The sequence below is a fragment of the Schistocerca cancellata genome, chromosome 1 (assembly GCF_023864275.1).
Source record: "Schistocerca cancellata isolate TAMUIC-IGC-003103 chromosome 1, iqSchCanc2.1, whole genome shotgun sequence".
Lineage (NCBI taxonomy): Eukaryota > Metazoa > Arthropoda > Insecta > Orthoptera > Acrididae > Schistocerca > Schistocerca cancellata.
In genome coordinates, this window is record NC_064626.1 from 474,676,874 (window position 1) to 474,702,151 (window position 25,278).

The 25,278-nt window shown below is 43.2% G+C and overlaps 1 protein-coding gene across 1 annotated transcript in view; it reads left to right on the plus strand.

The window, feature by feature from the left end:
- The window catches only part of LOC126183625 (synaptotagmin-14), a 614,192-nt gene that overhangs the window by 498,784 nt on the left and 90,130 nt on the right, over nucleotides 1-25,278 (plus strand). Inside the window, exons 3-6 of the mRNA XM_049925785.1 lie at nucleotides 27-140; nucleotides 11,555-11,649; nucleotides 11,782-11,880; nucleotides 16,517-16,735. Coding sequence (XP_049781742.1) covers nucleotides 27-140; nucleotides 11,555-11,649; nucleotides 11,782-11,880; nucleotides 16,517-16,735 — 527 coding nt within the window. The remainder of the gene's footprint in view (nucleotides 1-26; nucleotides 141-11,554; nucleotides 11,650-11,781; nucleotides 11,881-16,516; nucleotides 16,736-25,278) is intronic.

The following is a 25,278-nucleotide window of genomic DNA, read 5'->3' on the forward strand; positions in this document are numbered from 1 at the left end:
CTGGTGCGTGTTTCTGTGCTTTGCAGGGAAGGCGTACTCGTACGAGGAGCCGGAGTCGAGCTCGGACAGCGAGGAGGACGTGCTGCGGCGGCTGCAGCGCTCCGCCAGCCTCCACTCCGTGGTGCACGGCGCCTCCTCACGTGAGTACACCCACTCCCACCTCCTGCTGCGGGCCTACCTACTAGCGCACTGCCGATATTTTTAAAAATAAATACAATATATCGATATTTAAAAAAATGCCATTATTGGCCCTCAATATATCTGAAAATATTAACATTATATCGATATATCGAGGGGAAAATATCGACGTACCGGCCAAAAGAAATATCGGCTGTACGTTGTAAATAAACTTCCAGTCTGAGAGATGTATAAGTATTGATTTGTTATTAGATATTTATACACTAACAAGCTAGCAGCCTGCTTATCTCCGTTAGAGCAAGAACTGAAAGGAAAACGATGCACGTTCACGCTTGGCGATAACCACATTGCTCACAGTTTCGCAGGAGAGCTTCTGTGAAGTTTGGAAGGTAGGAGACGAGGAACTGCCGGAAGTAAAGCTGTGAGGACGGAGCGTGAGTCGTGCCTGGGTAGCAGATGGTAGAGCACTTGTCCGCGAAAGGCAAAGGTCCCGAGTTCGAGTCTCGGTCCGGCACACAGTTTTAATCTGCCAGGAAGTTTCAATGGTGACTGTATGTTAGTGACGTAATAAAAGGTGTCCAATGGGTCCGTTGTTCGGTTTCGTCGCGTATCGGATTTGTCTCGAACACTTCATGTCGACTTCCCTGCTTTTCATTTCTGCAAACACCAGCGAACTAGCAGTCGTAATATCAAAATTTCGTGGTGAAGAACGTTGCAATCTCTGTTGGTAGCGCCGAGCGCAGTTTACGTCAGCATTTAACCTCACATGTCTCCGACCACCGAAAATACCAATCTTGTCATTTAGATTTTTGTTCATCAGTTCCGACAACTGTTTCTGAACAATGCCGATGTGAAGAAGTAGCACATAGTTGCGTTAAAAATCATTTTTAACGCAACTGGTGTGCTATTAGGGGCGTTTGAAAAGTCCGTGCAAAAACACAAACTACTTATGTGTTTGGTGTAAGCCTTTCTTTATTTTTCGACATAGTCTCCTTTTAGACTTATACACTTCATCCAACTCTGTTCCAATTTGTTGATCCCTTCCGAATAATAGGAATTGTCCAAGTCTGCAAAACAGCTATCAGTTCCTGTAATCATCTCCTCGTTTGAATAAAATCATTGTCCCACCAACCATTTCTTCAAATTGGGGAACAAATAGTAGTTCGGGGGAGCCAAGTCTGGAGAATAAGGGGGATGTGAAACGAGTTAGAATCCTATTTTCATTAATTTTGCGACCACAACTGCAGAGGTGTGTGCTGGTGCGTTGTCGTGATGGAAAATGACGTTTTTGCGGTCCAGTCGCCGGCGTTTTTCTTGCAGCCCGGTTTTCAAACGGTCCAATAAAGATGAATAATATGCACCTGTAATAGTTTTACCATTTTACAGATAGTCGATGCGGATTATCCTTCGCGAATCCCAAAAGACGGTTGCCATAACCTTTCCTGCCGAAGGAATGGCCTTCGCCTTTTTTTGGTACAGATTCTCCCTTGGTAACCCATTGTTCAGATTGTTGTTTGGTCTCAGGAGTATAGTAATGTATCCATGTTTCATCCGCAGTGACGAAACGATTCTTAAAGTCCTGTAGATTCTTCCTGAACAACTGCAAACCATCCTTACAACACTTCACACGAATCCGTTTCTGGTCAAGCATGGGCAATCACGGAATCTATCTTCCCGATAGCTTTCTCATGTCCAAATGTTTAAGCAAAATTTTATGTACACGTTCATTGGAGATGCCCAGAGGACTAGCAACTGTCCTCTACTAACTCTTCTGTTATCCATCACCATATCATGTATTTTATCAATGATTTCTGGAGTCGTTACCTCCACAGGGCGTCCAGAACGTCAGCATCACTTGTGTCCATATGGACACTCCGAAAATTTTGAAACCACTTATATATTGTTCTAATCGAAGGTGCAGAGTCACCCTAATGTTTATCAAGTTAGTACTGGTACAGTTCACAACAATATCTGTAACAAGCTGAAGTACCGCAACACATGTGCAACTTGGGTCCCAAAGAAGTTGACGCAGCTACCCAAGGAAACAAGGTTGAGAGTGTGCACAGAGCTAAAGGAACGTTATGAAAGAGAAGATACTTCCTCAACAAAATTTTAACTTGTGATGGAACTTGGGTTCACTATTATAAACCAGAATTAAAAAGACAAAGCGTGGAGTGGAAGCACAGCAACTCACCTCTCAAGAAAAAATTCAAAACCCAAGCATCAGCAGGAAAAGTCATGTTCACGGTGTTTTGGGATGCTGAAGGTCCAGTTTTTTTGTGATTATCTCGAAGAGCAGCGTACAATTTACAGTCAATACTACTTGGATTTGCTTTTAAACAAGGTGAAGCCAGCCATGAGAGAGAGAAAGAGAGGTGTGATTCTCCAGCAAGACAACGTCCGTCCTCATATTACTCAACCGACCCGTGAAACCATCGACAAAATTGGCTGGGAAGTACTGCCCCATCCCCCTTACAGTCCTGATTTAGCACCTAATGATTTCCATTTGTTTGGTGCACTGAAGGAGGCATTACGTGGGAAGAGGTTCCAGGATAACGAGGACGTGAAAAATTTTGGGGGAAATTGATTCAAACATTAAGATAAATATTTCTTTGCAGCCGAAATAAAAAAGCTTGTAGCCCGTTGGAACAAGTGCATAAATGTTCAAGGGGATTATGTCGAAAAGTAGAAAAAGAATTGTTCTGTAAAAATAAACGCTTTTTTCTCCAGAGTAATTTGTCTCTTTAATTATTGAATGACCCTCGTAGACAAGGAACAGCAAAGGGCTTATAACACTACCTTGGGGAACGCTAGAAATCACATCTGTTTTACTCGATCACTTTCCGTCAGTTACTACGATCTGTGACCTCTCTGACAGGAAATCACGAATCCAGTCACATAACTTAGACGATATTCCATAAGCGTGGAATTTCACTATAAACCGCTTGTGTGGTACAGTGTCAAAAGCAGTCTGGAAATCTAGAAATACGGAATCAATTTGAAATCCCCTGTCAATAGCGCTTAACACTTCATGTGAGTAAAGAACTAATTGTGTTCACCAAGAACGATGCTTTCTAAATCCGTGTTGACTCTGTATCAGTAGACCGTTGTCTTAGAAGTAATTCATAATGTTCGAACACAATTTATGTCCCAAAATCCTGCTGCTTATCAACGTTAATGATATGGGCCTGTGGATTACTCCTACTACCTTTCTTGAATATTGGTGTGACCTGTGCAACTTTCTAGTGTTTTGGCAGGGATCTTTCGTCGAGCGAACGGTTATATATGATTGTTAAGTACGGAGATATTGTATCAGAGTACTGAAAGGAACCTAATTAATATACGCTCTGGACGGGAAGACTTACTTTTGTTAAGTGACTTAAGTTGCTTCACTATTCCGAGGATATCTACTTATATGTTATTCACGTTGGCAGCTGTTCTAGAATCGAATTCTGAAATATTTACTTCGTCTTCTTTGGCGAAAGAATTTCGGAAGGCTTTGTTTAGTAACTCTGCTTTGGCAGCGCTGTCTTCGGTAGTATCTCCATTGCTATCGCGCAGAGAAGGCATTGATTGTGTCTTGTTGCTAGCATACTTCACATACGACCAGATCTCTTTAGCTTTTCTGCCAGGTTTCGAGACAAAGATTCGTTGAGGAAACTGTTATAAGCATCACGCATTCAAGTCCCTGCTAAATTTTGAGCTTTTGTAAAAGATCGTCAATCTTGGAGATTGTGAGTTCCGTTTAAATTTTGTATGTTTTTTCGTTGTTTTTGCAACACTGTTCTGACCCTTTTGTGTACCAAGGAGGGTGAGCTCCGTCATTTGTTGATTTATGTGGTATAAATCTCCCAATTGCTGCCGATACTATTTCTTTGATTTCAGGCCGTATCTGGTCTACAGTTATATTGTTAATTTGGAAGGAGTGGAGATTGTCTCTCAGAAAGGTGTCAAGTGAATTTTTGTCTACTTTTTTGAATAGGTATATTTTTCATTTGTTTTTGGAGGGTTTGGGGTTTACAATATTCAATCTCGCTATGACAACCCTGTGTTCACTAATCCCTGTATCCGTTTTGATGCTTATTATTAGCTCAGGATTATTTTTTGCTAAGAAGGCAAGTGTGTTTTCGCAACCATTTACTATTCGCTTGGGTTCATGAACTAACTGCTCGAAATAATTTTCAGAGAATCCATTTAACACAATTTCGAATGATGTTTTATGCGTACCTCCGGATTTGAACATGTGTTTTCGCCAACATATCGACGGTAAATCAAAGTCACCACCAACTATAATTGTATGAGTCGGGAACGTGTTTGAAATTGAACTCAGGTTTTCTTTGAATTTTTCGGCAGTTGTATCATCTGAATTGGAAGGTCGGTAAAATTATCCAATTATTATTTTATTCCGGTTGCCAAAAGTGACCTCTGCCCATATACTAACCCACGGGAACTATCTATTTCAATTTCGCGACCTTGATAAACTACTTCTAACAGCAACAAACACGCCAGCGCCAATTGTGTTTAGCCTATCCTTTCGGAACACCGTTAGGTTTTTCGGAAAAATTTCGGCTGAGCTTGCCTCCGGCCTTAGCCAGCTTTCAGTGCCTGTAATGATTTGAGGATCAATGCTTTCTATTAGCGCTTGGTGCTCGTACGTTATTCATGTGTTCGGCCTGCACCCTTCGAGAGTAAAGCCCTTTTGGTGTTTTCCCGAGAACCTCTAACCTAAAAAGCTGCCCAGTCCACGCCACACATCCCCTGCTACCCACCCGTGTAGCCACCTCCTGTGTGTAGTGGACACCTGACCTATTCGCTGGAACCCGAAATCGAACCACTCAATGGCGCAAGTCGAGGAATCAGTTATGGCAGCCAACGTTACATGTGATAGAACGTTTTTGGTCTTACAAAGCTGTCATATAGGTCATCTCGCCTTGATACCACATTGTTGGTTTATACAATGTGAAGCGAGACCAACACTGAGTACAAATAGTGTTCAATAAAGAAAGCCCGTAACTCTCCTGATTATCTTCATGAATGGAAGCAGCAAACTATGGATCTAATCCTAGCTAATCTCAGAATATTACGAATTCCTGTATTTAGTGGTGCCAAACGTAACCAAGAACACCCCAATTTTTTCACAAAGAGACGAACTTTTAGCTGAGCAGTTATTATTTGCGTCATTTTTTCCTCCACTGCGATACTGAAGCAAAAGGCACAAAGAGAACTAGGGTTAATGTCCCATCTGCAATAACCACGTAATTACAGACAGAAAGATACTAAACCAAGTGTTTCTTAAAGAAATGGTGTACTTTTAATTTCACTCGATACATCGTAAAAAGAGAAGTACAGTGATGTAATCCGTGATATGTTCGCAGCGAAACTTCACATAGAAGTATGTATAACATGTGCTACATTTGAAGAGCAGAGCTTCTGTAACAGTGGAATTTCATCTCCATTGACACATAAACATAGCATAACGAGCTCTAAGTGATCGTTGGCCTGATGTATACAAAATCTGCTACTTACTCTTCCAAAGACATTCAATGCAAGCATTAAGGATCATTATAGTTTTGATTTTCTTTTTAAAGCGCTGTGCATATAATGAAGTATCATCTTTGGTTAAGAAAACATACTTACATCAAGATCTCGATGGATAGAGTTAAGACTACTTAGCAAACGTCAAAATAATCAGTCCTTTGCGTGATATCTGTTCCTGTAAAAACTGTTTTCATCTCATGAACGAAAATGCACAGACGTACAAATTACATGAACCGTCTATACCAATGATGCGTTTCTCAATAGTCATTAATTAATAAAATTGAAATTTAAAAATTGTGTAATATAATTCAATAATTATTGTATTTGATTAGTATTATAGTTTCTTTCATTTCTGTAGCTAAATTTCCAATGCTTTCTTTTCCAGTGGTAGCTACTGTTGTGAATATGTGATGAACAACTCATTTAATTACACAGCGTGTACATAAGTAATAATGTGAAAGTATTATACATAATTATCTTAATGTCAATACGTTATCAAACTGTTATCATATCAGTACCTTGTAAAAAGAGTGAGACAATAAATAATAATAATAATAATAATAATAACAATTATTATTATTATTTATTGGCTCACTCTTTTTTACAAGGTATTGATATAATGGTAATGGTTTTAACGACAAACTGTCAGTAAGTTAACTGCGTTCTCCTAGAAACCGACGAAGTATTCTGGAAGTGTTCAGTACAGCTTCCTTACACTGCTGCCAACATAGCGAAGTATGCATTGCATGTCCTGTAGGCTGTTCACTGTCCGTTTTGGGACAACGACAGCATCTGATATTACCACAGAGACGATGTATACAGATTTCTATTTCCACATGGCTTTCACCTAATCTGCCAGGTTTCGATGCACGATACAGCAGTGTCTGTCGTGAAAGTGACGTGCTGAGCTTTATTGATCACTATTATGTCAGGTCTCTTACAACCGATTGTTTTATCGATTATGAAGCTGCAGTTCCAGTAGATTTTGATCTTTTAAGTTCTGTACAATACTAAGAGGATGTATGTGTTCTATCGAGGATAGTCTTTCATTAACTGATACCACTTTCCAAACTTCTGGTGGTTTATTTTGGCGACCTCGTGATGCCTTTTCAAATATTTTGTGGATTCCAGGCCAGGATCTTAAGTATGAGTGTAATGTGCGGTATCGTCTCCTTTTGGTCCTCACACTTCCTACTGCTACAATGTATTCCTTGCGCTTTGAGGATATACCTACCGTAGTTACTTGTCTTAGTGACCTACTCTTGTATCACTTTCAGAAATTATATTATGAACTTGACCAAAAATAGAGAAATTATTTCTAATTGTATGATAATCCGTCGCTCCACAGTTTAGCATTTTTTTCCTTTTAGGTATTAATGGCACAGATAATAACAGTAATAATAATAAATATTGAAGAATGAAGAATTGTTAACGCTCGTTAGTTTAACAGTTTTTCGTTTTACATATTTACAATGATAGTAAAAAATAAAGGAGCAAAACATTTTCAGTTATTTACTAAATAAAATATTTATTGCGGATTATTACCCATCAGGACAGATTTCAGTTACCAAACGCCTATTAACGACTGTTTTCAAAATGATGTTTCTAGCACAATATTTTAAATTGTCCCTTGGAGTCTAATCATTAGTTACGATTACTTTATAAAAAATGGAATATGTAACTGATATAATGCAAAACTGGTACGGAAATTCTATAGTTACTTCTCCCTCCACATACTACTTCGTTGGCGTAAAGTAGTTTTTGTCTGCAGTATCGAGTCACACTGCTGCTTTTCATACCAGCAGCTTGAGGTAGCCTTCGTTTCTAAATACTGCTCATACGTAACGGCTCTAACAGATCCGAGATTTCTCTGTAAAACCATTGTAAATATTGTATACTTCATGCGTTTTCCTCTCAAAAAACTTTTTTTTTCTGTGAATGGTTTCACATATTTTGCTCGTCTTCACCACGATAATTCCTATCGCGTGTGGTACACTTTGATGAAGACGTCCGTGCGCTAGATAATGACGCAATGTTCGAGTCGGTTGATGCGGTCCCACAAAAAAGTCTTTTGTCAAGATGTAACGAACGCTGACCGCCAGTCAGTCGTGTAATTTCCGACCTGTCACTGACAGGCCAGTCGCCTATGCAGCTGACTCTTGACCTTCCACCTAGTCCGCGACGACAAAGGGTTCCTTGTGTTTAGGAACGAGAGGAATCGGATGTATGTGGTATCGAGGTTTCGTATTCTCATTAAAGTTCGCAACCGAGTTTCGTATTGGCGTTATTAAATATAGTCCCCGCTTTCAGAAAGGCTCCACTGATATTTTCCGGCTCCACAGGAGTTTGCCGCGGTAAAAGGTTCTTGATTATAAAGCTAAAGAGGTTTCGTCCCACTGCCTGTCTATTAAACGTTACTGAACTTTCATGTGGTTCTCGAAAGTTATTGCTCAGAATAAGGATGCAAGATTCGTAAGCAGTCGAACTGAACGTGGACTGTAGGGGGAAAATTCGATTACATGCTTCAAACATTGGTTTTAATATCTTTCTACTTGTTAAATATTCTATAGGAGTTAATAAAAGGGCTCGTAAAGCTTTTTCCCCCTCGCGAGGCGGCTCTCTGATATTTTGCATAATACATAAATGATTTAGATATCGTGACGAACTCTTCATTCCTGAATATGCACAGCACCAGCGTGTTCTCCTCATTATTACATTTCACTTCCATATAATGCTGTCAGATGTTCAGTTTCACAAATTTCATCCCCAAATAATTCCATGTCAAAGTTTGATACAAATAGACTAGAACTGGCGATGAATGCTTGTGTGCGATTCGTATGCGTTGTATGCTATTTCAACCATATCACTCCTGCCTACCAGTGGCAATTATGGCTGCGTGCCCGATAAGCGTGGAGACTATCCGTCGTCTTTCAATGGTTGCACTTCCTCTTATATATCTTCAAGTCTTACGCTAATTTCTGAACAGCACAGGAGGAATACTCGTTTTCAACAAAGTACGAAGGTGTTTTGAAAAGTTGCTGGAGATTTAAAAACCAGTTAGAGATATTAGTAACTGCTGCAGAGTACTACATTAAAAACAGACTCCCGGGAAGCTGCTTGTAGCATAGGTGTAATATTAACTGAATAACTGAATCAGCAACTGAGGAGTTTAAATGCCTTGGATAGGCAGTCAGATCTCACGTAGCTTGCATAAGCCCCAAATCTTGTAATTTTGGTCTCGGCAGTAAATTTGTGACTGTTTTAGGAGAACAGGTAACCATTCTAAATGTACGAGCTCGTGCTGGAAAACTACGGCTCCGAATTTTTTATGTGAAAGCGGATAAAGCTTTTTAAATAAAACGAACGTAATTAACATCTACGTCTTCATTTTTCATGTCTACGTATTTATGTGTCAACATAGTCATCCTGGCGAATAACATATTTCTCCAAAGGAGAGACCAGTTTGTTGATACAATCACACTAGAATGTTTGACTGCGTTGACGGAGGAACTCCCTCATCCCTAATGTTACTCGGAAAGAAACAATCTCCGGCCGCGGTGGCCGAGCGGTTCGAGGCGCTACTGTCTGGAACCGCGCGACCGCTACGGTCGCAGGTTCGAATCCTGCCTCGGGCATGGATATGTGTGATGTCCTTAGGTTAGTTAGGTTTAAGTAGTTCTAATTTCTAGGGGACTGATGACCAAAGAAGTTAAGTCCCATAGTGTTCAGAGCCATTTGAACCATTTTTTGAAACAATCTACCACACTGCGAGACGACGTCGGTGGTATTTGGCTTTTACACTGAGCTCAGAAAGGTCATGGGATACCTCCTAATATCGTGAGAGACCTCATTTTGCCCGGTGTAGTGCAGCAACTTGACGGACCGTGGATTCAACAAGTCGTTGCAAGTCCCCTGGGGAATTATAGCCGTCTATAGCTGCGAAAGTATTGTGAGTGCATGATTTTGTGCAAGAACTGACATCTCGATTATGTCCCATAAATCTTCGATGCGATTGATTTTGGGTGACCTGAGTGGCCAAATCATTCGCTCGAACTGTCCAGAATATTCTTCAAACCAATCACGAATACTTGTGACCCGGTGACACGGCGCATCGTTGTTTAGGATTATGATGTCCAGGAACGGCTGCAATTGGCCTCCAGGCAGCCGAACATAATCATTTCGAGTTAATGATCGGTTCAGCTGGATCAGAAGACACAGTCCATTCAATGTAGAGACAGACCATACTATTATGGAGCCACCACCAGCTTGCACAGTGTCTCATTGACTAGATGGGTCCTTGGCTTCGTGGGATCTGCGCTACACTCGAACCATACCATCAGCTCTTACTAGCTCAAGTCAGGACTCATCTGACGAGGCCAGGGTTTTCCAGTCGTCTACGGTCCAACCGATATGTTCACGAGCCCGGGACAGGTGCCACAGACGATGTCCGTGCTGTTAGCAAATGCACTCGCGTCAGCCGTCTGCCACAATAGCCCATTACGCCAAATTTCGCCGCACTGTCCTAAGGGATACGTTCGTCGCACGTCCCACATAGATTTCTCCAATTATTTCAAACAGTGTTGCTTGTCGTTAGCATGGCAACTCTACGCAAACGCTGCTGTTCTCGGTCTTCAAGTGAAGGCCGTCGGCCACTGCACTGCCCGTGATGAGAGCTAAGGCCTGAAATCTGGTATGAGAATTTTTGACAGTGTGGATATCGGAATATTGAATTTCCTAACGATTTCCGGAACGAATGTCCCATGCGTCTAGCTGTAACTAGCATTTGGCGTTCAAAGACTGTTAATTCCTCTCGTGCGTCCATAATAACGTCGGGTACATTTTGACATGAATGACTTGAGTGATAATGCACTGGCCTCTTATACGTTGTGTACGCGATACTACCAGAAAATGATTCACATGGCTCTGAGCACTATGGGACTTAACATCGGAGGTCATCAGTCCCCTAGAACTTAAAACTACTTGAACCTAACTAACGTAAGGAGATCACACACATCCATGCCCGAGGCAGGATTCGAACCTGCGACCGTAGCAGCAGCGCGGTTCCAGACTGAAGCGCCCAGAACCGCTCGGCCACTCCGGCCGGCGCGCGATACTACCACCATCCATATATGTGCGTATCGTCATCCCATCACTTCTGTCACCTCAGTGTAATGAGGATCATTGTTTACTTTCTGCACGTAGATGGTGGCGTAACTGAGAAACGGTTACACTGATAATCAGTGCACACAGGAAGAATAAACTACAAAGGGTAAAAATTTTTGTTAGAGAAATACTGCCAGTGGTGGTCTGCTCTAAAATATGAGGCAACCGTGGCGTCTTACTGATTTTTTTTTACTACCAATAAATCAGAAGTAAAAAAGGACTGTCGTAATCGGATACAGTGACCACTAACCAGACGTACGATGGTAGTGTAAAGTTTATTGGAAGACGTCAGTTTCGCATGCTGTAGGAGGTACAGCGCCGCACTCTCAGCGACATTAACGCCGCACAGTTGTAACTGAATTGCAGCTGTTGGAAAGGGGAACGTAAAACGGCTTTTATTGCTGTGTTGTAGACATCTGCATCTGACGCACAATGAATAGCGAACGAGCGAGCCAGGTAACTAGATCATGGAGACTCCTGCTGGCAGTCACGCGAAGGGCACCTGTCAACCACTGCCAAGGTAAACTTTTGGTTTCCGTCCACAAGCTCAAATTTACCCAAGTTTCTACCTACATCTATGTAGAAGATATAGTTGTGTGATGGGATGCATTTTTTGGACCGTCCTGACCTTGACGTCAGCACACTGTACCAGTGAAGAGATTGCCTTGACAGCGCTATAGGTATATGTGTGTGTGTGTGTGTGTGTTTTGGGCAGCGGGTTGCTCGAGCGTCGGCGTTGGCGGCAGCGGTGGAGGCGGCGGAGGCGGCGCGATGGTGGCATGTGCGGGGCCTTCCGGAGACCCCGCGTCGCTGGCGGAGAAGGGCCGCGCGGGAGCCGGCGGCAGCGGCAGTGGCGCGGCCGGGGGCGGGAGCGGCGGGGGCGGCGCGCCGGCGGGCAGCGTCAGCAGCAGCGCCTCCAGCAGCACCAGCGCCGAGGAGGAGGCGGCGGCGGCCGCGGCGGAGCTGCGCCACAGAGACCCGCGCCACGGCGGCTACCGGCGCCTACCGCAGCCGCAGCCCGACCCCGCCGTCAACCAAGACGTGAGTCGCCTCCCGGGCAGCAGCCCACGCTGGCAGCTTCCTCCAGACACAGTGTTGCAACTAAGCCGAACGCTGTGCTGTTTAAATCACACATACACAGACGGGAAAAAAATCGCAGCACTACAAGATAATTAATGTACAGTAATAACATTTCTGGAATACATTTGTCTGAGTAACATATTTAAGTGATTAACATTATAAGACCACAGGTTAATATAAGCGCGAGAGAAATCATTGCAAATTTGAAACCCTGGTACATCGATAGCCGGTGTAACCGCCAGAATGTCGAATGCAGACATACAAACGTGCGTGCACTGTGTTGTACAGACGCCAGATGCCAATTCGTGGGATGGAGTTCCATGCATATTGTACTTGGACGGTCAGTACAGGGACGGTTAAAGTTGTTTGTGGATGAAGTTGGTGTTGTCATCCGGGAATGTCCCATATGTGATCGATTCGAGACAGATCTGGCGATCTAGCAGGCCATCGACACTCTGTAGAGCATGTTCGGTTACAACAGGGTATGTGGGCGAGTGTTATCCTGTTGAAAACCAGCCCCTGGAATGCTGTTTGTCAGTGGCAGCACGACAGATCGAATCACCGGATTGGCGTACAAATTTGCAGTCAGGGTGCGCGTGGGATAACCACGAGAGTGCTCCTGCTGTCATACCAAATTGCACCCCAGATCAGGCCCTCAACTGGCCTCCTTCTAACCAGTACACGGCCATCACTGGCACTGAGGCAGTTCCAGCTTTATCAGAAAACTTAACAGACCTCCATCCTGCCAACCAACGAGCTCTCGCTTGACACCACTGAAGTCGCAAATGGTGGTGGTTTGGGGTCAGTAGAATGCACGTTACATGGCTTCTGTCTCGGAGCTGTCCTTGAAGTAACCGATTTATAACAGTTCGTTGTGTCACTGTGATGCCAACTGCCGCTCAAACTGCTGCTTCAGATGTAGTACGATGCGCCAGAGCCACACACCGAACACGATGGTCTTCTCTCTCGGTAGTGTCATGTGGACGTCCAGAGCCCGATCTTCTGGCGACCAAACACTCTCGTGACAACAGCTGCCAACAATCATGTACAGTGGTTACTTTCCTGCCAAGTCTTTCTTCAATACTGCAGAAGGAATATGTAGATTCTCGTAGCCTTGTTAAACGAACTCGTTCAATCCTAACGGCGTGTCGACGATGACGTCTTTGTCGCCTTAAAGGCATTCTTGATTAACTTCAACCAATAGCGCCACTCTTATGCGACTGGCGTGAAATCTGAATAGACATCATCTTTCAGATGTAGGAAAAATGCCTGGCAGCTTTCGTTTATGTCGAACAACTCTTGCTTGGTGTGGCGATTTTTTCTCCTTCAGTTTATACGAGATTGGCTTGATAATTGTGCTAAGAAAACTTAGAAAAATGCTTGTTTCGTAAACAACTCACCTTGCATATCAACATAGTCTCTTTTGAATGTACACTTTGTCCTCCAGCTTTTTCGTTCCATCGGAAAAATAGGTTTTGTCAAAATCGACAAAATACTCGTTTACTCCAACTATCACTCCTCATTTGGTGAAAATTTCTTTCCAGCAAGCCGAAGTTTCAAGTTATGTAACAGGAAGAAGTCACTTACAAGGGAACCTCCCCATCGCACCCCCTTCAGATTTAGTTATAAGTTGGAACAGTGGATAGGCCTTGAAACACTGAACACAGATCAATCGAGAAAACAGGAAGAAGTTGTGTGGAACTATGAAAAAAATAAGACTTTCAGTTGAGCACATATTTATTGTCATAATTATATGACAGCCTGTACAAGCTATCGCCATTCGCGCCCTGTGTAGCGCCTCATTCATGTCGTTGAGCAGTATGAGAAGAAACATCATTGGGGGAAGCTTTCAGCTTTAGATTTATTGTGCTTCTGCCAGTCCCGCCCTTCCGTTCCCTTCCTGGTAATAGCTGAGCAGCGCTGGCTCCTCTGCTTCCCCCGCCACGCTTCTCCTGAAATCAGTCAATGACTCGTATACTCCTGACACTTCCTGCTAGCGACTGAAGGCTGTTTTCGCCCTTATTCCCGTCGTTTTGTGTTGCACCTTTGGGTACTGCTACTGGGGACGGCCAGTCGCCGAAATATCAGCACCTTCCTCTAGAGTCTGAAGAATAGGTTACGTCTCCGTATTCCAATGGCCAAGCAGCTGATCATAAAAGGAACGGAGCTTATACCCGGCATGTACAGCGTCGTGTAATATTTGGTTACCTAGAGAGTGCATGTTCTTTCTCATCTTCTCGTGTTTTGTGACAGGGCTTGTCGACTGATAAAAATTGGAAATTTGTGGTAAGGTTTTATGGGGCCAAACTGCTGAGGTCATTGGTCCCTAAGCTTACGCACTACTTAATCTAACTTAAATTAACGTACACTAAGGACAACACACATTTCATCATCCTTGTCCCTGACTTCCTCAGCATCATGTCTGGCTTGACAAGGTCTGAGATTACCTTTTTCATCAACGAAAATGAAGACTACTTTTTCCTCCAGACCTCTTACACTTTCAAGATCACGAGTGCATCTCCTTTCCCGAGTTTCTGTGTAGCGTCCACAGAAATGTAAAGCTATTTCCTCTCCTGGAACAACCACGTGCTAGGATACGCCTCCAAATATTTTACAGTCAAATGGCAAAAGGCGTTCTCCCTTGCAGATGTCACAATTCCTTTCATAACGTACTGGCAATTTCCCTTGGCGCAGAATGTCCTTGCTCCTTAGGTTTCCTTCCAGAGCGTGACAAGCAGCCTTGTAACCACTGACGATTCTTTGGACTCACTTGAGATCACACATTTTGACACTTGTTTCTCGTTAGCGTCAGTGGTGATACTTTTATCCAGTGGAATCCAAACAGCAATCCAGGTTCACAACCGCTCAACAGATGGCTCTCTGTCTTTCCCCACTGAACTGTGAGCGCTGAAAGTGCTGCTACGTGTAACTCTGGGACAGAACGGTCGTCAGTGTCCTCTGTCTCTCTGGGCATTTCGCTGCTTAGTGCCGGCGGACACTACTCCACAGCAGTTCTCAAGAAGTTGGATAACCTAAACTAATTCCAAACCCATTGCCATGAACTTAATAGACTATGTCTTCATCAACAAATCATTAATTGTTTCAAGAAACAGAGCTATTGACGGTTCTCCAAAATGGCCTTTTCTTTCGTCATTGGTCACTTCATTTTCCCAACGTGGATGGTGGACTGGTAGCAGCCTTACTTCTGCTCTTCATTCAAACTACGTTGAAACAACCATGTAGTTTTTGATAGTTCAAACGATTAAAATAATTAGATTAAATTACAGTTACATGACTTCAGATGACGATGGTAGATCTAGTCGTTGATGCTTCTAACAGGTCCTTCGAGATCAGCTCGCGATAAATGCACTGATAGTAGAAAAGGATTATGGAACGGTGAGGAGCAATGAGGATGAAGGGACTGCTACGTCTAGGGACGAGGATGGTGATGTTGGGCTGTGGAGTGTGATGGATGAGGAGAAGTTGTCTGTACGACAGAAGGAAACTGGGCGTGAATTTGTAACAATCAGGACGTTGGAAGGAGCATTGAGGCTTTGATCTAAAAAAGGATATCGGGACTTGGGCTATAGCTGTTAGGTTAAGTAGATGCCAGGGCAGATTTCTGATCAAGAAGAGAACCTGTTGAAGTTTCAAAAAATGGCACTGAGCACTATGGGACTTAACTTCTGAGGTCATCAGACCCCTAGAACTTAGAAGTACTTAAACTTAACTAACCCAAGGACATCACACACATCTATGGCCGAGGCAGGATTCGAGCCTGCGACCGTAGGGGCCTCGCGGTTCCAGACTGTAGCGCCTAGAACCGCTCGGCCACCCCGGCCGGCTGTTGGAGTTTCCTTTTCATAGGATATGGCGAGTGTTTAATTTGGGGGGGGGGGGGGTGAGAGGGACATTTTGGTACAGGCAGGGCAGCACCATGGAATTTGAGAGACAATAGGATTTTGATCTTCGAGTTTCCTGTACATATAGAATATGTGAAGATGTTCGAGTAAATTATCAGTGGCCGAGCGGGAAGACATACCGTTACCTGGCACGAATCCGCCCAGCGGGTTAGTGTCGAAGTCCGGTGCGCTGGCTACGCTGTGCATGCATGGTTTTTAAGGTGGTTTTCCATCTGCCTCGGTGGATGCGGGCAGGTTCCTCTTATTCTGCCTCAGTTACACTATGTTGGCGATTGCTGCACAAACTCTGTCACCAGGTACGCGTACACCATTATTACTCTACGAAGCAAACATTTGGGGTTACACTCGTCTGAGATGAGACGTTCCCAAGGGGGGAGGGGGCTGTCCAATGGGGCCCGAATGCACAGTAACCCTGGGTTCAGTGTGGGGCGATGGTGCGGTGAGCGGACTGCTGTGTCCTGCTGTGAGGTTGTGAATCACTGAGGGCTACGGCGGGACGAAGCCTCTCTGTCGTTTCTAGGTCCCCGATTTAAGACACAATACACAAATTATCAGTGTTCGCGAATGCTCATTTCATAAAAGTGTTGCATTCTCAGCCACACGACCACAGACTGTGCGACTTGCATGGTCAACATTGGCGGTGAACAGAGGACAGGTGGCACTTCTGATGGTAGTGTATCGTGGTGCTGCCGCAGGAGAACGAGCACGACCACGACCAGGTGTTCGACGTGTCGGAGCTGACGCTGGCCGAGCAGCAGAGCCAGCTGGTGTCCAAGTGCGGACACCTCGAGGTGGCGTTCGCGTACGACGCGCCGATGCGCAAGATGACGGTGCGCGTGCTGCAGGCGCGCGACATCCCGGCCAGGGACCGCGGCGGCCCCACGCACTCGCAGGTCAGTCTCGCCGCAGCTGCGCCCCTATACAGTACGGGGTCGACGGAAACTCCAATTTGCAAAAATGTAAAGACTTTTTCTTTCTGCAGTATTAGAGACAAGTGCCCAAAACCAGACCCCATGTAGTTTTTTACATATCTTAAAAAATAGAAAATAATAAAATTGTATTTTAAGAGGTTGCAATATTTACTTCATAGTACCACGCACCATTTACATTTTACTCTTAGAAAATACCATAAACAGTTATTATTAACATTATTTTACTCTTAGAAAATACCATTCAAACTAACTATGAAATGACTATTTTCAAAAACCTAAAACTTGGCGAATTTGAAAGGTAGTTGCTACTATAGCTTTAAAGAAAATGAGAAAAAGGTATTAAATCACAGACAATATACCCTAGCGTCAAAACAGGTATAATGTAATACCTCCCAGAAGATTATAGGGATTCGCTATTTCCTTTGCCGAGCCAAAGAGCACTACTGTAGAATGCTCCTGCATGTTTTCTTCCTGATAGTTTGGTTTTGTGGTTTTTAAGACAAACAGTGACCCATTTTTTCGCCAACTACTCCGTCTTTCAAAAGGTGTTCACTGTTGTTTCTCTCTGCTAATTACAGGGCCGTTTTTCCCAAGACATGACGAGTAAGCGCAAAGAAAAAAGCTTCCGTAGCGAGACGACAGCAAACTGGGTTCTCTTCCAGGTTTTTATCCCAAATTCTAGCTCTGCCTATTTTTTCGGCATCCTCTGATGTATGTACATGGAAGCATGAAATATCATGCTGCACAACCTCATAAGTGTTGTTTGGGAACGTTAAACTGTTTTGTGGCCTTCTTCCAACGCATCATCTTGTTCTGAATTACATCAAAATATTTAGTCATTTTAGAAAGATTCCACTTTCTTTGTTCACCCTTCCCCCCTATCCGCTTCGAATCCGCAACAAAATTCGAAGAGTAAAAGAGTGTACACAAATACAAATAACTGCAACGTACATTTTGATAACCAAATAAATTTTTAGCCGTGCAACCAAATGAAACGGTTTAATCATAAACACTAACCTTATAACTTACTCCTCAAGATCACATATATGTTGAAAGACTTCCTGCCAGTATCTAGCAGAAATAACGGAAAATACATTGAGGTGACATAAGGCATTCGATACTTCCTAATATCTTGTCGGATCTCCTTTTGCATAGTGCAGCAACTCCATGTGGAATGGACTCAACAAGTTGTTCGAAGTTCTCTGCAGAAATATTGAGCCATGCTGCCTCCATAACCGTCTATAATTGCGAAAGTGAGGCCAGTGCAGGGTGTTGTGCACGAACTGACCTCTCGATTATGCCCCATAAATCATCTGGAGGTCTGACTGGCCAAATAATTCGCTGGAATTGTTCAGAGTGTTCTTCAAACCAATCGCGAACAATTATGGTCCGGTGACACGGCGCATTGTCATCCATAAAAATTCCATCGTTGTTTGAAAACATGAAGTTCATGAATGACTGCAAATGGTCTCCAAGTAGCTAGCCATAATCATTTCCAATCAGTTATCGGTCCAGTTGGATCGGAGGACATAGTCCATTCTATGTAAGCACAGACCACACCATTATGGAGCCACCACCAGATTGCACAGTGTCTTGCTGACAACCTGACTCCATGGCTTCGTGGGATCTGCGTCACCCTAGAAACTTTCCATCAGCCCTTACCAGCTGAAATCGGGACTCATCTGACCAGGTCACGGTCTTCCAGTCTTCTAGCGTCCAACCGGTGTGGTAACGAGACCAGGAGAGCCACTGCAGGCGATGTCGTGCTGTTAGCAAAGCCACTCGCGTCGGTCGTCTACCGCTATAGCCCATTAACGTCAAATTTCGCAGCACTGTCCTAACGGATACATTCGTCGTACGTCCCACATTGATTTCCGTAGTAATTTCACACAGTGTTACTTGTCTTTTACCACAACTTCACGCAAACGCCGCTACTCTTGGTCGTTTGAAGGCCGTCGGAAACTGCGTTGTCCTTGGTGAGAGGTAATGCTTTGCAATCTGATACTCTCGGCACAGTCTTGATCCTGTGCATCTCGTAATACTGAATTCCCTAACGATTTCCGAGATGGATTGTATCATGGTAATGGGTCTAGCTCCAACTACCATTCGCGTTCAAACTCCGTTAATTCCCGTCGAGCGGCTATAATCACGTGGGAAAACGTTTCACATAAATTATTTGAGTACAAATGACTGCTCCGCCAATGCCCCTTTATGCCTTCTTTGGGCGATAATGACGCCCTCTGTACATGTACATGTCGTTATCCCATGACGTTTGTCACCTCAGTGCATAATAAATGTTTTTCTTTCATCCGTCGTGACAGTTTCTGCATTTCCTCTCATGTGAGCATAGGTTGAAAGACGCCAAGTAAACAAACACTTCGACCAAAATCATCACAGGATTCATTTTATTATTCTTAAATGATTGTCAGAGTGGCTAAGTGTTTTATGTTATGTAGGAGTAGTAAAGTAGTGCGCAGAAAAAAGGAAAACAAGCAAATCGAAAATACAGACATGAGTAGGTGTCGAAATCAGATTTTCGTAAGTGAAGTGGAAGTGCGTTTTTCAACCTATGTGAAATTGAGAAAAAAATTGAGAAAAAATATAGACACTGTTAGGAAAAGGAAAATTTATTAAAAATTTATTGAAGAGGAGAAACGCGTACAAAATTATATAATAGTATTGCAACAATAAAATGGCGTTTAGTTTTTTTAAGGCTACCAACAAATAAAAAGATGCACAATGAGGCATCATAGCATCTACAAAATCTTTCAAGTAAGTACAGACGTAATGATGAAAAAAAAATAAAACTATACATAGAGACATAAGCTGCCAGCATTGTTTTATTTGCGTTAAATACAGTTCAAATGATTTTTGCCGCATAAACTTTACCTGTTTCGGCTTAGGTTAATTATCTTCATATTGTTACTTGTTAAAACCATTATTATTGCGACTTTTATGTCCTATGTAGTAGGAAACACATTTTAAGATCAAAATCTAAGTCGAAATCGACAATGTATATATATGAAAAACTATTTGCACTGCATTTAAACAGAAGACTTTATCTTAACTACACGTCTTCTTCTTCATGTGCCGTCTCCTCTAAGAAGGTTGGCTGTCATCATGGCAATTTCTGATCTTGATTTGGCTGATCTAAGGAGTTCTGACGTTGAGCAGTTGTACCAATTTTTTAAATTGTCAATCCAGGATGTCCGTCTTCTACCCCTCGTTCTCTTCCCACAAATTTTCCCTTCTAGTATTATTTGCAATATTTTGTAATTTACTCCCCTAATAACATGGCCTAAATATTGTAGCTTCCTTACTTTAATAGTTTTAATTAATTCTTTTTCCTTTCCCATTCTTCTTAGGACATCTTGATTAGTAATCCTCGACACCCAACTAATTCTAAGCATTCTTCTATATGCCCACATTTCAAAAGCTTCTAAACTGTTCATGTCCTTCTTTTTCAATGTCCACGCTTCCATTCCGTATAGTAATTTTGAGAATACATAGCATCTTAGCAACCTCATTTTTGTGTTTAACTACACTACACAACACAATAATAGAAATGTTATCAAGGTATTATCATGGGAGAGTGAAACCTTTACCCCAAATTTCAAATAGTATATAATCAAACGTTTAATGTTGCTACCACTTTGTGCTTCGTATCAGAAAACTACAAAGGTAAAGGTGTCACAGAAACAAATCGAACGCCTGAATGTTCCTCAAAAAGATATTGATATCATATTACACTTTGAGACGTTCAAAGTACACAAAGAAATAAAACTAAGAAGTGGCTACCACTGCGCTAAGTACTATTTGATCACAGTAGATAAAACGCACTACACCTGCTCAGAAATCTTGCAATTGGTTGTGGACTAGGGTTACGGCGGCTCAAAGAAAGATGTGCTGAGAATACTTAATTGTGAACATTCTGGAGTTCACTGAATGTCAGATATGATTATGCAGCCTGACTCATTTATTTCTGATAATCCTGTCCACTACGAGGTGCGGCTGTTCAAAGCATCAGCTGCTGCTTTAGTGAAGCTTGAAGAGCCACACGTTTCTACCAGCACCGTCCAGTCCAGGGGCTACATTTCATCACGATAACACTTTATCACTTCATCTCGACAAATTTGTAGTTTCTCCGAACCATAGCAGAGAACTAAATAAATTATATTCTCATCATTATCATCATGATAAAAAGTGTATTCTTGTAGATCGGAAAGTATGAAGTAAGGTCAGTATCGGTAACTACGGACTCAAACCCAAGGAATACGGCAGACAAGTATCAAACGCTTCTTTTTCATTAGTTGTAACAGTCTGAAACATTGATTATTTGTATCATCATTAATCATCTGTGTGACTGAGTTGCTTGTAGCTACACAGTCAGCATTCTAAAGCGCTGATTTTGTAGTCATCATAGTGGCATGTTACCCGCATCATAAGTGAAAGCGTGTATTCCACTAAAACAAAGTGTAACTGGCGAGAAGGCATTGCCTAATTCATAAACATCTGTCAACCACTCAGTCAGACGGATCCAAAGCCGACCAAAATAAGAATGGACTTGTATTCCTTATGAGCTTACTTCGTATACACCCCCCCCCCCCCAACATGATTTAGTTCTCCCTGGATTCTCCTAAGCTACTTTAAGCGAATACTGACGTGATTTCTCCAGAAAAGCCTCAACTCGTTGCCTTCCGCGTACTTGTCCAACTAAAGTCCTCTCCCTAATGACCTGTGCGCCAGTGGTGTGTTAAACTCCCATGTTTTTTACTTGTTCACGAGTACCAGAAGAACCTTAAAACATTTTCAATAAAAAGATTTACCAACTCGACAGATCGTATTTACACCTTCCCATAATTTGTGAAGGGCTCCATTTCTTGTGAATCTCAGTAGGTATGTACACGTCTTTGACTGCCACTTTATAATGGACCTTTAATATTATTTAGAACAACTTTGATCACACTTATATTTAGCGTGTAGGGAGGGAGGTGCAATGTTAGTTTATTCACTGCAGCCATATATTCGTATAAAGACAATTCTGTGGAATCCAGAAAGGGCTTTGTGAGTCGTAAATGATTAGAGAAGACGTCCGAAACCTCTCCGGCGCTTTTGCTGCAGAATCTGTTGCAAAATTTCGGAAACGATTTTGTTTCCTTCGGCAATTAGATCTACCTTTAGGTCAACTTACATTGGATGGATTTCACTACTTCGTGATTTTTCCCAGAGATAACTAAAGGTAGGCACCTCCTCATAAGCCATCTTAAATAGTTCGTTTTAATGTTGTTTCTCTCTCTCTCCTGGAATGCTATTGTTCTCTTCTTGCTCGCCTCACTACGGGAACTTCAAGGAATCTAAGAAATCCCTGTTTGTGGGAAATCTGTGAGCATGGCTGGTTGTCATCTTCCAACTGACAGCAGATTTGTCTTGATGCATCAAACTTCTCATCGTGTCACTCTGGAATCCATGTTACGAACGTCTGCGTTGACATGGGAGGCTGTAGAACGAAAACTGCTTAATAAAAAATCTCATATTTGTAGATACTACGCTATTCATGGGGGATATTTTGATCTAGGGCAAAAACACCGAGCAGTGCTTTGTGGTCAGCAACAAGATCAAAGGTAGTACCACCAAATATATACCCATGAAACTTCTGGACACTGAAGATGATGGCCACTGCCTCTTTTCCGATTTTTGAGTACTACAATTTATCTGACAATAATGTTTTTGATTGTACGCGATTGGATATTCTGATCCATCTTCTGCTTGGTGGGATAGACCTGCACCCACTCCCTATTGAGATGTGTCCATTGCAAAGGGTTGTCTCAGAATAGTTAACGTCCAAGGCGGGCTGCTCACATAAGGCACATTTTTAAGTATGTGGAAGCTTTTTCTCATTCTTCTGATCAAGCGAATGGTACACCTGCCTTACGGAGATGGTTTGAAGATGGCACTACTGTGGCTGCTGCCTGAGTTATGAAGCATCTGTAATACTTAAGTCTGCCCGGTATTGCCTGTAATTCTTTCAGATTCCTATGTCTGTAAGGTACCTAATGGCTTGGAGATAGGCTTCTGTCGATCACATTTCATCCTCGCCTATTACATGGCCCAAATACTCGACTTCTTCCTGAAAGAAAGAACACTTTTGAAGATTGCAATGCTGGCCTTCTTGCTTCAGCAGCGAATGTATATTCGTTTCATATTTGCCAAGTGCTGTTACTGCTTTGATCCTGTCACAGTAATGCCATCAAGGTAACTGGAGCATTGTGGAATGTTACGGTAATTGTTCTACGTACCTTTTGAATTGGCTGAGGCACTAGACACGCCAAATGGCGACCTCTGGTATCGGTACAAGTCCAATGGCGTCTTTGTTGCCATGAACTCCTGTAATTCCTGAGCCAGAGGCAGCTAGAAATATGCTTCTGATAATCTGATCTTGGAATTGTGATGGGTCCCCGTTAGTCTCGGAAATAACTCTTCCGTCCTGGGTTATAAGGTTTTTAAGGCTTGGGCATTTACCGTAACCTGGAAATCCCTACAGATTCGATAGGACTCATCTGGTTTGTGAACTATAACCGTTTGGGATGCCATATAGCACGTCGCGGTCTACTAACTGTTATTGTCGAACTTGATCTCTGAGTGCATATGAAATCGGTTGTGCTTTCAAAAATCAGGGACGGTCATCGGCTCTGAGTGCCATGTGTGCTGAAACTTCTTTTGCACATCCCAATTCTTGTTCAAATAGTCGCGAAATAAGGCACAGGCTTCACCAATTTACCGACGTGGCATGATAATCTCATGAGCTGAGTCCACTATGGCAAACCCAAATGTGATAAAAACGTCAATTCCGAAGATCTTTCGGACGTCTTCTTACTCAGAATTCTAGTGAGCTGTTTGTATGTTGCGAGAAAATGGGGTTCTGCCAAATCTCACTAAGGTATTGAAGCGGAGGGGCTTCAATTGGACCTAGGTTTCGGATGATAGCAGCGTAACTGCTGCACCTGTGTCGATCTGGATTTGAACTCGATTCACAGATCTCTGTAGATGTATTCACAGGCGCCTCTGTTGCGTATTCTCTTGCATTGTATGAACAGCTTCGACTTACATGAGCAATGTAGCTCTCGGGACTCGCCTCTTAGTGAAATGACACACAGATGCCAGGTGGCCCCACTAACTGAAATTTGTGCTTGACGTATGGCGGTTGGGACATTCCTTACGAGAGTGGCGTTGGAAATAATCTGGGCAGAAAAAGAGCTCTCCTTTGGTGCCCGTATGGTCCGCTAGTCCGTGGAGTTGGATGAAGATCTTGGGGCGTCTTGCTCGCAACGCTATATCAGTTGTGAGACTCTGCATCTGTTTAGCCTCCTGTGCCAGTTCAAAGGATTGTACTGTTGCTAGGGTGCCATCTGAACTAGCGACGGCTAGTTTCATTGCTTCTGACCTGACTTGGTGGTCAGGTGCTTCTTGTACAAGCCCTTCCCAAATGAGAACACCTGTGTACGACTTTTACTGAATTTGCAATCTCGCTGTTACCTTGAAGTTCAACAGCCCATGATAAATAAGACTGACCAGGTTGTTTGGCGTGGTTGAAGAAGTGCAATCTACTGAGTACCACGTGAAGACGTTGATTGTAACATCCCCTCAGCTTGGCAATTAGTTACCCACCCGCATAGTCGAACGCGCCAGTCTGGCTTTAGCGGCCGCCCGGAGTGTAGTGCCGTATTTCTGTCTGCGGAGCATATGAGCTCGTGTTTGTTTACATTGCGACTTACTGATATCACGGCAAATAAGTTCAGGAAATCGAGTTTAAGTTTCAACCTTCGGCCGGAATTTGCACGACCGAAAGCCTTAGATGTGGAACGTTTCCTCCGTGAGGAGGCGAAGGTCCCACCATCGGAACTTCTGGGTATTCATCTCTCTATTCTCAGCAACACCGTTTGCGTTAAAATTATCAATGAGGCTGCGTGCGAGCGCATTTTGAACGCGACCAAACGGGGACATCGTTTCCGTCACGTTGACGGTAACGTCGGCTTGATCAAAGTCGAACATGCGGGATTAGGCTTAGAACTGCCATCGAGGTTCCTGCAGAGGACATCATAGTGGCTTTCCAGCCGTACGGCCCTGTTGATGATCGTAAGGCAGAACGCTGAGCTCACTTCCGCACATGCCCTGTTCTTAACAGGGTGCGTCAGATCACAATTGATCTGCGCAGACGTGTTCCGTCTTACCTGACCATCAGCGGATGTCGGGTTGTAACCATGTACGACGGAAGCCGCGTACTTATTCTGGGTGTGGAAAATAGGGACATTTCAGATCTGAATGACTGCAGCGACGGATAACGCAGCTACCAATTGGAGAAGTGGTAGCCTACTTCGTTCTGTTGCGTACGAGGTGACTGACGATGTGACTTCAGCCATGCTCTCACGCCACAGCCCCTACCGAAGAAGGAACGATACCAGGCGATCTGGCGGTGTCCTCAGCCGTTAAACATGTGGATACCACCA